Source organism: Microcaecilia unicolor, chromosome 14 (assembly GCF_901765095.1).
Source record: "Microcaecilia unicolor chromosome 14, aMicUni1.1, whole genome shotgun sequence".
NCBI classification, from domain to species: Eukaryota; Metazoa; Chordata; class Amphibia; order Gymnophiona; family Siphonopidae; genus Microcaecilia; species Microcaecilia unicolor.
The window spans coordinates 35,718,341-35,734,457 of record NC_044044.1 but is presented as its reverse complement, the minus strand read 5'-3'; the positions used below and the strand labels follow the sequence as shown (position 1 = coordinate 35,734,457).

General features: G+C 46.6%; 1 protein-coding gene across 12 annotated transcripts in view; it reads right to left on the bottom strand.

Moving 5' to 3' along the window:
• The window catches only part of UBAP2L (ubiquitin associated protein 2 like), a 127,936-nt gene that overhangs the window by 81,787 nt on the left and 30,032 nt on the right, over nucleotides 1-16,117 (bottom strand). For all 12 annotated transcript variants that reach the window (XM_030188166.1, XM_030188167.1, XM_030188168.1 and 9 more), the window contains 4 exons: nucleotides 14,193-14,364; nucleotides 13,565-13,766; nucleotides 13,159-13,430; nucleotides 11,500-11,672 (listed from right to left, as the gene is read on the bottom strand). In XM_030188166.1, coding sequence (XP_030044026.1) covers nucleotides 11,500-11,672; nucleotides 13,159-13,430; nucleotides 13,565-13,766; nucleotides 14,193-14,364 — 819 coding nt within the window. The remainder of the gene's footprint in view (nucleotides 1-11,499; nucleotides 11,673-13,158; nucleotides 13,431-13,564; nucleotides 13,767-14,192; nucleotides 14,365-16,117) is intronic.

The following is a 16,117-nucleotide window of genomic DNA, read 5'->3' as shown; positions in this document are numbered from 1 at the left end:
ATAGAGCCAAATTGATGCCCTAGGGGTCCAAGATTGACCAAAACAACCTCTCCTTCTTCAGGACAACAAAGTAAATACAGCTTTAGCCCCGAATTACTCTGGGCATAGAAAATCACCACTCCCAGGGAACACCAGATTAATAGCCTCTCTCTTGGAAAGTGCTGTGCAGAGTGAGACCATAAAACAATCTGCAAGCGGACAGGAAAATTTCAGAATGCAGCCCCACCTCACCATGTCCAGGACTCACTGGCCTGATGTGATCTCGGTCAACATCCTGAGTTAAATTAGTTTGCCCCCTATCCTTCTTTCTGAAGAAAGGACCTATAGTTCCATCTCTACTACTACTACTACTAAAAGCATTTATATAGCGCTACCAGACGCACACAGCGCTGTACATTTGACATAAAGAGACAGTCCCCGCTCAAAGAGCTTACAATCTAGGTAAAACAGACAGACAAGACATTACGGGTGAGGGAATTACAGGGTAAAGAGGAACAGGGGAGGAGGAGGGCAAATAAGTAGCGGTTAGGAGCCAAAGGCAGTAGTGAAAAGGTGAGCTTTCAGTATAGATTTAAAAACAGGTAGAGATGGAGCTAGACGTATGGGTTTGGGAAGACTGTTTCAGGCATAAGGTGCCTGGAAGTCTGGAGTTAGCGGTGGAGGAGAAGGGGGGCGACAAGAGAGATTTGTTCAGAGTGGAGTTCACGGGGAGGAATGTAGGAAGAGATGAGAGAGGAGAGGTAGTGCGGGGTCATAGAGTGGATGCATTTAAAGGTCAGTAAGAGGAGTTTGAACTGTATACGAAAGCGGACAGGGAGCCAGTGAAGTGACTTGAGGAGTGGGCTTGTGTGGGCATAACAATTCTGGCGGAAAATAAGTCGAGCTGCAGAATTTTGGACAGATTGGAGAGGAGAAAGATGATTGAGCGGAAGACCAGTGAGAAGTAAATTGCAATAGTCCAAGCGAGAAGTAACAAGGGTGTGAATAAGGGTTTTGGTGCCTTGAGCCCCACCGGCAACGTACGGCCATGCAATATGTAAGCCGAAGAGATGGCATCCTTCAACCACCGAGCTATAGATGCCTTAGAAGCAGCCGCTCCCTTCTTGGGCCCCCCCATGAAGGACAAATAACCTGTCCGAAGACCTGAATTCCTCCGACCTGCGCAAGTAAACCTTCAACACTCTGTGCACATCCAATTTCGCCAAACGACGCTGAGAAGCATCCCCCATCCGGTCCCCCAAGACCAGCAACGAAAACACCTGATTGACATGAAAGGAGGATACCACCTTAGGCAAAAACGAAGGCACTGGACACAGCGAAACCTTTTCCTTAGAAAACCACAGAAACAGAGGCCTACATGAAAGAGCCTGAAGTTCCGAAATCCTGCGAGCTGACGATATAACTACCAAAAAGACCACCATCATAGTAAGGTCTTTTATCGAACAAGACTCCAAGGGCTCAAAAGGAGAACCCGCCAAAGAGTCAAGAACGATATTAAGATTCCACTGAGGCACTACCAGCCGCTGAGGAGGACGAAGCAACTTCACCCCCCTCAAAAAACGGACCACACCCGGGAAAGACGCAACCGACCTGCCCTGCACCTTACCCCGAAAATACGACAAAGCAGCCAGCTGCACCTTCAAAGATGACAATGAAAGGCCCTTCTCAAAACCATCAGAGGAGTGGCCTAGTGGTTAGGGTGGTGGACTTTGGTCCTGGGGAACTGAGGAACTGAGTTCGATTCCCGGCACAGGCAGCTCCTTGTGACTCTGGGCAAGTCACTTAACCCTCCATTGCCCCATGTAAGCCGCATTGAGCCTGCCATGAGTGGGATAGCGCGGGGTACAAATGTAACAAAAAAAAAAAAAATCCTGCAAGAAATCTAAAATGCACGACACAGAAGCTGTCGAAGGGACACACGCCCGGTCCCAACATCAATCTTCAAATATGCGCCACACACAAACATAGGCCAAAGACGTCAAATGTTTGCGAGACTGCGGCATCGTCTGAATCACCTGAGGGGAAAACCCTTTCCTTCTCAAGGGCCACACCGTAAGAGAGAACCGAGCCGGATCCGGCATGACAATTGGACCCTGACACAACAGCACCGAGCCCCCCAGTCGCAGAGGCTCACCTTCTAACAAGCACATCAGATTCTCGAACCACGGCCGACGCGGCCAATTCGGAGCCACCAACAACACCGGACCCGCATGACATTCCACCCTCTATAGGACTCGACCTATCAAGGGCCATGGGGGAAACCACATGAGGCCACTGAGGCCACGGAAGGACCAATGCATCGATCCCTTCCGCTCGCGGATCCCGACGCCGACTGAAATACCGAGGAACCTGAGCATTCTGTGCCGACGCCATGAGATCCACTACTGGCATTCCCCACTTTAGAACTATCTGGTCGAACACCGACTGGTGCAGAGACCATTCTCCGGGGTCCAATATGTGTCTGCTTAGAAAATCTGCGTTCACGTTGTCCACCCTGGCCATGTGCGCCGCCGAAATCTGCACTAGATGCCTTTCTGCCCAACTCAAGAGCAGAGCCGTCTCAATTGCCAACCGCGGACTCTTTGTCAACCGGCAGGGCGGTACATAGGCTACCGTTGTTGCGTTGTCGGACATGACTCTTATCGCCTTTCCGACCACACTTGAGCGAAACGCTAAGAGAGCTAGCCAAATCGCCCTCGTCTACAACCGGTTGATAGACCACTGAGCTTCCTCCGTCGACCACCGCCCCTGTGTGGACCGACCAAGACACTGAGCTCCCCAGCCCAGCAGACTGGCATCTGTTACCAGAATCACCCACTGAGGTTCCAACGGCATGCCCTTTTTCAGATGGGCCGAGCACAGCCACCACTGGAGACTGCGCCGAGAAGCCCCCCTCAATGGCAACCGCAACTCCAAACTGTGTACCTGGGGAGACCACCGGGACAACAGAGCCGCCTGAAGCTGACGCATATGCGCCCTGGCCCATGGTACTACCTCTATTGTCGCTGCCATGAGGCCCAGAACCCGAAGGTACATTTGAACGGACATTAACAGCCGGACCTGCTGCTGAAGAGAGGCGATCCGAGAATCCGGAAGAACCCTCATCCACACTCTTATCACCTCTCGTTTAGACTATTGCAACTTGCTTCTTACAGGTCTCCCACTTAGCCACCTCTCTCCTCTTCAATCTGTTCAAAATTCTGCTGCACAACCTTTATTCCGCCAGTGTCGTTATGCTCATATTAGCCCTCTCCTCGTCACTTCACTGGCTTCCTATCCGTTTCCGCATACAGTTCAAACTCCTCTTATTGACCTATAAGTGCATTCACTCTGCAGCTCCTCAGTACCTCTCCACTCTCATCTCTCCCTACATTCCTCCCCAGGAACTCCATTCACTGGGTAAATCTCTCTTATCTGCACCCTTCTCCCCCACTGCTAACTCCAGACTCCGTTCCTTTTATTTTGCTGCACCTGATGCCTGGAATAGACTTCCTGAGCCGGTACGTCAAGCTCCATCTCTGACAGTCTTCAAATCTAAGCTAAAAGCCCACCTTTTTGATGCAGCTTTTAACTCCTAACCCTTATTCACTTGTTCAGAACCCTTATTTTATCATCCTCACTTTAATATTCCCTTATCTCGATTGTCTGTTCTAATTAGATTGTAAGCTCTGTCGAGCAGAGACTGTCTCTTCATGTTCAAGTGTACAGCGCTGCGTACGTCTAGTAGCGCTATAGAAATGATAAGTAGTAGTAGTAGTACTAGCTTTGCTTCCCAATTACCAGTGTTGCTTCCTAATCTCCACTAAGCTTCTTTGGATCCATTCCTTCTAAACAAGATTCCTTTTAGTTTATCCCATGCACTTTTGAATTACAATACTGTTTTCATCTCTACCACCTCCTATGGGGGGGGGGGGGGGGGGGGAATCCAGGTATATACCACCCCCTCCGCAAAAAAATACTTCCTAACATTATGCCTCAGTCTGTCCCCTTTCAATCTTAATTCATGTCCTCCACTTCTGGCACATTCCCATCTCTGGAAAAAGTTTACAGATTAATACCTTTCAAATATTTGAACGCCTGCATCATATCGTCCCTTTTTCTCCTTTCCTCCAGGTCAGTAAATCTCTCCTCGTATGTCTTGCAACGCAAAACCCATACCATTTTTGTTGCTTTTCTTTGAACCGCTTTCCTGTGGCTAACGACGAACACAAAGACGAACTCTTCCTCCCCTTATGCAAGGACTCCTGAACCTTCCTCCATATGACATCTCTCAACACTTCCAGCTTTATCTACAGCACAACAGTATTCAATACCTAAATTGAAGAACTCCAGACTTCTAACATCGTCTGCAGAGGACTCCTGTGCCTCTTCCTCACATTATTCCAGTCCATCTTTTCCAGCTTGTCCTGCTACTTGGCTCTCCCCTGCTCCAGCTTGTTCCAGTCCATCTGCCCCTGCTTGTTTCTAGCTCGCCTGATTCAGCTTCTTCATGATTGTTCCAGCCCTGCTGCTCAGCTCTCCTCTGCTCCAGCTTGTTCCAGTCCATCTATGCCAGCTTCTACCAGCCTGATCCAGTCCATCTGCTCCAGCCTGTTTCAGTCTGCCTGATCCAGCTCGTTCCAGTCCGCCTGATCCAGCTTGTTCCAGTCCTGCTGCTGAGCTCTTCACTGCTCTCATCTGTTCCTGTCTGCCTGCTAGCCCATCAACCAACCTGCCCTGCCAGCCCATCATCTACCTCCCTGCCTGCTTGTCAGCCCATCATCTACCTGCCTGTCTTCTTTCCTCCTCGAAATGCACCACCCGTTCCTCTGATCCCATCCCCACCAACTTACTAAACACCATCTCTACTACTCTCACCCCCCATCTGTCATATCCTCAACCTCTCTCTCTCCACTGCAACTGTCCCTGACACCTTCAAGCATGCTGTAGTCACACCACTCCTCAAAAAAACATCACTAGACCCTACCTGTCCTTCCAACTACCGTCCCATCTCCCTCCTACCCTTCCTCTCCAAGATACTTGAACGCGCTGTTCACAGCCGTTGCCTTGATTTTCTCTCCTCTCATGCCATCCGCGATCCGCTTCAATCCGGTTTTCGCCCTCTACACTCGACAGAAACAGCACTCACTAAAGTCTGCAACGACCTGTTCCTTGCCAAATTCAAAGGTCACTACTCCATCCTCATCGTCCTTGACCTATCCGCCGCTTTTGACACTGTCAATCACAATTTACTCCTTACCACACTATCCTCATTTGGATTCCAAGGCTCTGTCCTCTCCTGGTTCTCCTCTTATCTCTCCCACCGTACCTTCAGAGTACATTCCCATGGATCCTCCTCTACCCCCATCCCGCTCTCTGTGGGAGTCCCTCAGGGATCTGTCCTTGGACCCCTTCTTTTCTCAATCTACACCTCTTCACTAGGCTCGGTAATCTCATTTCATGGTTTCCAATATCATCTCTATGCTGACAACAACCAACTTTATCTCTCCACACCAGACATCACTGCGGAAACCCAGGCCAAAGTATCGGCCTGCCTATCCGACATTGCTGCCTGGATGTCCAACTGCCACCTGAAACTGAACATGGCCCAAGACTGAGCTCATTGTCTTTCCACCCAAACCCACTTCTCCTCTCCCTCCACTCTCTATTTCAGTCGACAACACCCTCATCCTCCCATTCTCATCAGCCCGCAACCTCGGAGTCATCTTCGACTCCTCCCTTCTCCTTCTCTGCGTATATCCAGCAGACAGCCAAGACCTGCCGCTTCTTTCTCTATAACATCAGCAAAATTTGCCCCTTCCTCTCTGAGCACACCACCCGAACTCTCATCCACTCTCTCATTACCTCTCGCCTTGACTACTGCAACCTACTCCTCACTGGCCTCCCTCTTAACCATCTATCCCCCCTTCAATCCGTTCAGAACTCTGCTGCGCGTCTTATCTTCCACCTTGACCGATATACGCATATCACCCCTCTCCTCAAGTCACTTCACTGGCTCCCGATCAGGTACTGCATACAGTTCAAGCTTCTCCTACTAACCTACAAATGCACTCGATCAGCAGCCCCTCAATACCTCTCTACCCTCATCTCCCCTTACACTCCTACCCGTAACCTCCGCTCACAGGACAAATCCCTCCTCTCAGTACCGTTCTCCACCACCGCCAACTCCAGGCTCCGCCCTTTCTGCCTCGTCTCACCCTATGCTTGGAATAATCTCCCGGAGCCCATTCGCCAAGCCCCCTCCCTGCCCATCTTCAAATCCTTGCTCAAAGCCCACCTCTTCAATGTCGCTTTCAGCACCTAACCATTACAGTTCCATTCAGGAAATCTAGACTGTCCCAATTTGATTGTCTGCACTTTTTGTCCTTTAGATTATAAGCTCCTTTGAGCAGGGACTGTACTTCTTTGTTAAACTGTACAGCGCTGCGTAACCCTGGTAGCGCTTTAGAAATGTTAAGTAGTAGTAAGTCTTTTTACATCCTTAGTAAGATACGGCCTCCAAAACGGAACACAAAAGGGGGACCTTGAGCACCTCCCTATTGAAACAGAAGGAAGGCTACCATGAAGAAAACAGGAATGGAGGAGTAGCCTAATGGCTAGTGCAGTGGGTTGAGAATCTGGGGAACTGGGTTTGATTCCTACTGTAGCTCCTTGTGACCCTGGGCAAGTCACTTAATCCTCCATTACCCCAGGAACAAAAATGGACTGTGAGCCCAATAAGCACAGAGAAAAAAACTTGTAAACTACTTTGGTTTTATGACAAAGGCGGTACACCAAGTCCATGACCCTTGACTGCTGAAAGGAACCAGAGCAGCCCATTATAGAGTGTTTTGAATCCTGGTACCTTGACCTAAAACCAGATGAGTGGGAGGAAGATTTGGGCTTATTTTCTGTCAGCTTCCAAGATTTAGTCTCTCCCAATGGATCAGACACAGACTAATCACACTTCTAGCAGGGACATAACATAGTAACATAGTAGATGACGGCAGAAAAAGACCTGCACGGTCCATCCAGTCTGCCCAACAAGATAACTCATATTTGCTGCTTTTTGTGTATACCCTACTTTGATTTGTACCTGTGCTCTTCAGGGCACAGACCGTGTAAGTCTGCCCAGCACTATCTCCGCCTCCCAACCACCAGTCCCGCTTCCCACCACCGGCTCTGGCACAGACCGTATAAGTCTGCCCAGCACTATCCCCGCCTCCCAACCACCAGCCCCGCCTCCCGATCTTGACTAAGCTCCTGAGGATCCATTACTTCGGCACAGGATTCCGTCAACCAGTTCCTAATCCAGTTCACCACTTCAGGTCCTATCTTCAGCCCCTCCAGTTTATTTACAAGCCTCCATATACTACTACTACTACTTATTTCTATAGCGCTACTAGACGTACACAGCGCTGTACACTTGAACATGAAGACAGTCCCTGCTCGACAGAGCTTACAATCTAATTAGGACAGACAAACAGGACAAACAAGAGATAAGGGAATATTAAAGTGAGGATGATAAAATAAGGGTTCTGAACAAGTGAACAAGGGTTAGGCGTTAAAAGCAGCATCAAAAAGGTGGGCTTTTAGCTTAGATTTGAAGACGGCCAGAGATGGAGCTTGACGTACCGGCTCAGGAAGTCTATTCCAGGCAGATGGTGCAGCAAGATAAAAGGAACGGAGTCTGGAGTTAGCAGTGGAGGAGAAGGGTGCAGATAAGAGAGATTTACCCAGTGAATGGAGTTCCTGGGGAGGAATGTAGGGAGAGATGAGAGTGGAGAGGTACTGAGGAGCTGCAGAGTGAATGCACGAATAGGTCAATAAGAGAAGTTTGAACTGTAGGCGGAAACGGATAGGAAGCCAGTGAAGTGACTCGAGGAGAGGGCTAATATGAGCATAACGACACTGGTGGAATATAGTCATGCAGCAGAATTTTGAACAGATTGAAGGATGGCTAAGTGGGAGACCTGTGAGAAGCAAGTTACAATAGTCTAAGTGAGAGGTGATAAGAGCGTGGATGAGGGTTCTGGTAGTGTGCTCAGAAAGGAAAGGGCAAATTTTAGTGATATTATAGAGAAAGAAACGACAGGTTTTAGCATTCTGTTGAATATGTGGAGAGAAGGAGAGGGAGGAGTCGAAGATGACCCCAAGGTTACGAGCTGATGAGACAGGATGAGAGTGTTATCCACAGAAAAACAGAATGGGGGAGGAGGAGAGGTTGGTTAGGGGGAAAGATAAGAAGCTCTAGCCCTTCTGCTGAAATTTCAAAAGCCTGCTTGAGCACCGATTCCAACTTATGATCCTGGATATCAGAAAGCCTGTCAAGCAATCCATGGGACTGTTAGATTACCCAAGGGCAAAGGGAAGCTCAGGAAGGACAAGGCCACAGCAGAAGAGACTGAATGAATTCTTTTTTTCAGTTTTTACTGAAGATTATTTAATAGACCTACCTGTATCAGAAATAGTTTAAGGGTGACGATGTGGATGAAATGAAAAAAATCTCAGTGTGCCTGGAAGACAAACTGAGCCAAATCGACAAATTGAAGAGTAGTAAATCACCTGAACTGGATGATACCCACCCAAGGGTACAATTGCTGATCTGCTGTTAGTGATCTGTAGCCTGTCTTTAAAAATCATCCATAGTACCTGAAGACTGGAGAGTGGCCAAAGTAATGATGCTTTTTAAAAAGGGCTCCAAGGGTGATCTGGGAAATTACAGACCAGTAAGCCTGACTTCAGTGTCGGGCAAAATAGTAGAAACTATTATAAAGAATAAAATTAAGGAACACAAACAAATATGGTTTAATGAGACACAGTCAGCATGGACTCAGCCAAGAGACGTCTTGCCTCACCAATATGCTTCGTTTCTTTCAAAGAGTGAAAAAACAAGTGGATAAAGATGAGCCAGTTGATGTAGTGAATCTAGATTTTTAGAAATAGTTTGCAAAGTCCCTCACGAGAGACTCCTGAGAAAATTAAAAAGCCTTGGGATAGAAAGCAATGTTCTGTTGTGGAATAGGAACTGGTTAATAGAAAAACAGGTTTAAACAGCCATTTATTTCAGTGAAGGAGAGTGAATAGTGGAGAGCCACAAGGATCTGTACTGGGACCAGTGCTATTTAACATTTATAAATGACCTGGAAATCGGGACAAGTGAGGTAATTTACAGATTTTTATGTTCTTATTACAGAATGGGAGAGGAACATCTGACAGAAGAGTTCTAGGCTTCCAGACCTTCCAAGTGCTGCCTTCTGAAAACTCCAAGGCTACAGGAAGCTCTGGAGTAACTTAGAGACCTTGAGACTTTTTTTTTTTCAACAGAAAAGCCTTGTGCAGCAGCAATACAAATTCAAGGGAACAGGCTCTCTTGCCAGCTGCTGAACTTACAGGTTTACATGCTCTGTTGGTGTTTCCCTCTCTCCCCATCAGTAATAAACGCTTCAGGCAGTTGGTATCAGGGCCCCCGAAGGGGGAAGGGCAAGATTTCCCCCAGCAACAGAAAAGCTGCTTTCTTCAGGCTTCCGGTGGCAGGCACAGGGAGAAGGCTGGACTGCTCTCCTGCTCCTGTGTGCTGGGTTATCGTGTTAACTCTGGCCTGCAGGTCACAGGCGGGAGGGGACATGGCAGTAAGAAGGGCCCGTGGCTGGCAGAGTTAACGCCATAATCTAAGCACACAAGAGCGAGAGTCAGATCAAGCAAGGAGCAGGGTACTGCCCTCAAGGTTATTTGCCCTGGAGTCTGCTTGGTGGCACTGGTTGACATACAGGTTGCAACTGATGTCACAAAACACCTAGCACCCGCCTGGGGCTAACCCTGTGGCCACTAGCACCCTCCTCCCACCGACTGGGTCACAACTGCACCTCTGGGTGAGTCTCCCACTTTCAAATTATCCCCAGTGATTTCTAGGTTACTGGGGGCCACATTCCCAGTGGTCCCACAGTTCTAACACACAAACCACCAGGATTCTGTCAGTCCAGGACATCAGAAACAATAACCAATAGGCTTACTGTCACAAGATTTGAACAGTAAACTGTACAAAAACAGATAGAAAATTAACAGGCAATAACAGGTAAAACAAACAGGAATTAATATAAAACTAACACTTGTTCACTATCTTAAAAGTGCCTGAGAAGAAGCTTCAGGAAATTTAACTGCTCACAAATCTGAACAGGGCCTCAGGTCAGAGATGTTTACCTCTGAGCTTCCTACCTGAGACTAAAAAATTACCTTAGGCGGGAAAAAGAAACTGTCACTTCTGGTACAGCTTTAGAAAAAAAGAGAATCACCATCTGTGGCCAATTAGGAGATCAGTAAATAATACAGTTCATAGTCTTAGAAACCCACTGTTTCCTCATAACCACAGCACCCCATCTGCCTTCAGTTGAGCTGAAAAACCGAGTCCGAACAACATCGGCCACAGAAATAAAACATTTCCCTGTGAATAATAGACCCTGCACCAGTCTCCACAGCGTCTACCAAGCGTGCCTCTTCTGCTGCTTCAGAAATAATACCAGCGGTAATATATTTTCTCTCATTAAAATTTGTTATACAGACTGGAAGGACCGTACAGGCCTTTCTCTGCCGTCATCTACTATGCTACTATAGAAGAGAAGATGAATTTTGGCTGAAGAAATTCATTACTGGCAAGATGAAGTAGACAGAAAATAAGGCTGAAGGGGAGACACTCAGAGCCTGAGTACCTCCTAATTTAAGCAGCCAAAGCTTTTAAAAGCCTTGTTCAACTGGTTTGCAGTCAGCAACTTGGCCAGGAACTGAAGGGTATGACTATCACCATCCAGAGGAGACAAATACTGAACACGTGAGGATGCAGGCACCTTCACAGGGCAGGACACACAACACATTGCTCTCTGGTTCTGGACTGGTCTGGTGAAGGATAAGGGAAAGAAATTGCAGACCTCCACTTCCTCCTCCCACCACTTATCCAAAGCATGAAGGCAGCAGCCGTAGTGGTGTTTATAGTAGCAGCGGCCAGCACAGGGCTATGTGTCAGCACATGCTCAGAAAACCAGTACTGTGCACTAGGGACCCATACAGGAGGACAGGGAAAGACCTGTGAACTTTCAATGGCTCATAGACCCAATGCTAACTGGGGAGCAGGGAAAGAGAGCAGCCTTAATTCTGTGACCTCATCTACCCCTACCCCCAGGTTGAGAACCACTGCCCTATGATCCAAATGCAGGGCAAAGAAGAGAAGGTAGTATGTCCCAAATTTAGCTGTTCAATGCTGTAGGAAATCAGACAACGACATATCAGATCACATCTACAAGCAACATCGTATTTCCTCTGGCATACGCTGTCCCCCCTTTAAGGCTACAGCAACAGCCAGAAAAGGTCTACTGGTATGCCATTAATGAACTCCTTTGACAGCAGCGCTGTAGAATCGAGACATACTGTAGGGCTCCCTTCTCCCCTTCATACTGGAGGGTTTGGCTACATGTTTACTGCTAATTCACTATTTCGTCCCATCATTTCATACCCTCTATCATACTGTACCTTGCAGTGCTTGTGTACAGGCTGCCCTGAGACTGCGTCACAGAGGCACTTGTAGCAGGTGTGGATTCGTACTCGGGAATAACAGGTTCTGAACCAAACTGCAAAGCTCCAAACTGCAGGTTCAACCCTGAAATATCTGCTGAGCCAGGCATTTCCACTGCCAGAGCAGGAATCTGCAGGAAGAAAACAGCAGATATGAACTATTGACTTATTCCACTTTTGCAAACCATTATAGTGCTCCTTGGAGTTGCCAGCCTCCAATCGGACCTTTATTATTGGTTCAGCAGTGTGGAAAGAAATTGAGAGGGGAGGGGGAACATTGGTAGCCAAGCCCAGTCAGAGGAGGAGGAAGGGGCAGGAACCTGGATTCCTTTATATATGTTCCCCAAACCCATGAGAGCTCTGAAGGGCCCCTTCCCTTTTCCCTCTAAAATATTAAACTGGGGTACTAACTGTCCAGCTGGGCCCAGAAGCCACCCCCACCAGATCAGCTCAAAGACAGCTGCATGGTACATCTGCCACCCCCTGTTGGGAACAGAGAATACTGGTGAACATAGGCTGTATGCCACCCTTTAAAGGTTGATCTCTCCATTTCCTTTGCTGAATTACCAAGTTGAGAGCAGTGGAAATCAACTCAACACTTTCCCTAAGCTGTTCAGTCAATTAAGAATGAGTAATTCAGTCCAAATGCTTATGCAACCTTTCACCTCTCTGGCACAGTGTGATAGTGGATTTAGGGATCTTGAGTCTTGTCCACTAAGAACTAGACCAAGGCCATAACTCATTTCACAACCTCGGTTCCCAACCAGCCGTGGTACCTCAAAAGGTAGATTCTGCAGAGTCTGTGACAAAACAGTGTGATGCCCATAAAAATGAAGTTTAATAAAATGTATATATTTTTATTGTATTAATGTGTTTCTTACACTCCCTTTTATGTGGCAGAGTTTTGTACATTTATATGTTCTGCATCATCTCCAAACACGAGAGCCCAAAAACAAATCAGGGTCCACAAGCAATCCTCCATTAGATAATCCAACAAGAGTTGACAGCCTGGTAAGGGAGGGATTCACTATTACACCCCACCTGCAAAACCCTCACATAACCCATTCTCCCCCTTCTGCCCTCCAATCCCCTTATTCATTCTCCCCACATTTCCTCTGTACCACTAGAATTCCCTCCCTCACTCTCATCTGCTCCCTGATGCTGCCACTCAGCTTGGGGCAGGACAACAAAGCAGTTTCTCAGGCTGCATCTTCCTCTATTGTCACGGGCCAGAGTGTCACGGTTTAACCAGGCTCTGCAAAGCATACCAGCAGCCAAAGCAGCAGAGGGCGACAAGAGCTTCAGGCAGTGTTGCTGTCTTCTTTCAAGCACCAAGTCAACAAAGGAGGCATCAGAGAGGAAAGACGCACCACTGCCACCAACTCAGGCCCCCAGTCTCCCACCAATTCCATAACGCCTACCAGAGAATCCCAGATGATCGGGGCCTTAGTAATAACCTTTTTCACTACTGAGTTAGCGGTAAGTGAACAGTTCCAGAACCTCATGCCATTTCACCAAGCCAGCCAGTCTCCTGAACACGAGAGAACAATTCAGACTTGCAGAAAAGGGTATTTCTTTAGCTTGAGGGAATGGGAAGAAGATAGGATAAATGGGTACCTTGGACGTTAAGGAAGCTTTTTTCTTCTGTGGTTTCAACTTCTGCTGAACTGGCTGAGGACTAGAAGACTGGTTGTCCGAAGATCCTGGTGACATCTGAGCAGTGATGCTGGCTTTACTTGGCAGGGGTGAGGAAGGAGGGGCGGGAACTGCAGAAGGCACCACAGGCTGTTTGTCCTGCATAAATACTTCCATCATAGTGGAGCTTGAAGTAAAGCTCTGGCGCTTGGTGAAGGGGGTGTGAACTGATGAATCGGTTGTGTTTTTTAAATCTGAATTCAACAAAGACAGCATTTAGAATCAGGAGTCCTAGTGACAACAACAAACAGCTGCAAAGCACAAGAAAAAAAAGAAACAGACTCTGGGCACCTGACACACCACAGCCGCTATCCCGTTTGCCACTTACCATACTGTACCAGTGTAGATGACTGTGGCGCGGATGTCAGATCCCAAGATGACGAGCTGTTTCCTCCTCCAGGCTGGGAATGCTGAGCCGCCAATTGAGCCAGAGCCTGTGCAGTCTTGAACTGCTCCAGGAACTGAGAACCAGTGGTACTGCCACCCTTAGCTTCCACCATGTCACTAAACCCTTTTCCCAACATGTTCACCTGTGGGATGAAAGAAACACTAGAAAATCTCTTTTCATATTAAAGCAACTCAAAACCTTGTCAGGAATCAATCAGTGCAAGAAAAAAAAAAAAAACAGCAGTATATGCCAGAAAAAAAAGTTTCACCCATTCCTTCATATTTGTTTTTTATGTTACATTTGTACCCCGCGCTTTTTCCCACTCAAGGCAGGCTGAATGCGGCTTACGTGGGGCAATGGAGGGTTAAGTGACTTGCCCAGAGTCACAAGGAGCTGCCTGTGCCTGAAGTGGGAATCGAACTCAGTTCCTCAGTTCCCCAGGACCAAAGTCCACCACCCTAACCACTAGGCCACTCCTCCACATATTCTCCCCAGTAGAAGAAATTCAGAGCTAGGAAACTTATTCACTTCTTCCTACATATGCTCCATCACTCACGGCACTGCTTACCACGCTGTGGTGGGAAAATGAGCTTCCCGAGCTGGGCTGGGAGATCGGGCTCTGCTTAGAATTACTGAAGACAAGAGGCTGGGAAAGTGAAGGACTCTGGGATGACTCCAAGTTTGTAGACTCATGCTCCAAGGAGGAAGAGGTTTTCCCCAGAAGCACTGCCAAGTCAATCCTAAATAGAACAAAAAGGTGGGGAAAGACATCACTCACGTATTACAGTCATTCTCTTCTCTCTTTCTGTTTTCTTATGGTTATTACTTCCCACCCCTAGTTCCCATCTCTTTTTGATTTGGCGGACCATGAGATTTTGCTATCTATATTGAGTAGTTCTCTTCTATTCTAGAGTGGTTTCAAGATTTCCTTACCAATCCATCCTACTGTGTTAAGAGCGGTGATGTTTTCTACAATCTTGGAGTGCATATTGTGACATCCCAAAGGGCTCGCCTCTTTCACCTATGCTATTTAACATCCTGTTGCAATCATTAGGAGCAACTTTAGAGGAAGCCAAATTACGTTTTTTGGTGTTTTTTTTTTTTTTTTTAAATACAGGCTGACAACATTTTGGTTCATTGTCCTGTTTCTGATGACTGGACTATGACTTTTACTGGCAGAATACATTGTGTCAATTTAATTGAAAACTAGAATTCATCTCTTAGAATTAAGCACCCTTTTAGACATGAACAATTCAGTACTGGAGTGGATTGATTCTCTTTTGAAAACTCGAGAATACTAGGAGTAGATAGCATTTGGTCATTAAGAAAACTTTTTTTTCCATTATCAGGCTACAGCTCTGTGGATCTCTTTGCCTTTTAAACTTAGATCGATTACAAATAATCAAATCTTTAGGAGGTCACTTAAGACCTTTTTATTTAGGAAATACGTTGCCTCAGGTTCCAAAAGAGATTTGTTAGATTCTTTGTATTTTATTAGCCAATATTACACTAGGAATGTGTTATTAGTAATACTGTGAATTATCTGACGATTGGTTCATTTTCTTAAACTATTGTAATCCACAATGAACTGTTTCAATAGTCCTGTGTTGCTAATGTAAGGAGAAATTAGATCTTACCTGCTAATTTGCTTTCCTTTAGTCCCTCCAGACTGGACCAGTATTTTCTCAGTCTCCACCTGCTGGTAGGCGTGCACAACCCATCAGTCCAATCCTGGTCCGGTCCGGAGGGACGCTAAGGAATGTATCATTTTATATTTTATGCTTAAATTATGTGAACTGCTTAGGTACCACTGATCTGCAATATATTAAATACAATTAAACCTTGAACCTAGATGTAATGGAGTTAATTTATGGCTCATCATACTGGCTTAAGAAGTGGAAAAACCGAGCATGTTTGCTTAAGAGCCTTCTCTACTACTGCATCATAATTCTTTGAAAAACCTAAATAATCATTTTTAGCCCCATTCTAATCCAGCTATTGCTGTGATAATCTCCCAATCTAGATAGGTCTAAGTAGTTTACAAACAATATAACTAATAATTGCACAAAACAGGAAAAAAAATCTGTCTTCAGATAGGAATGGACATAAGTACATAAGTAATGCCATACTGGGAAAAGACCAAGGGTCCATCAAGCCCAGTATCTTGTCCACGACAGCGGCCAATCCAGGCCAAGGGCACCTGGCAAGCTTCCCAAACGTACAAACATTCTATACATGTTATTCCTGGAATTTTGGATTTTTCCAAGTCCGTTTAGTAGCGGTTTATGGACTTGTCCTTTAGGAAACCGTCCAACCCCTTTTTAAACTCTGCTAAGCTAACCGCCTTCACCACATTTTCCGGCAATGAATTCCAGAGTTTAATTGCACGTTGGGTGAAGAAAATTTTTCTCCGATTTGTTTTAAATTTACTACACTGTAGTTTAATCGCATGCCCCCTAGTCCTAGTATTTTTGGAAAGCGTGAACAGACGCT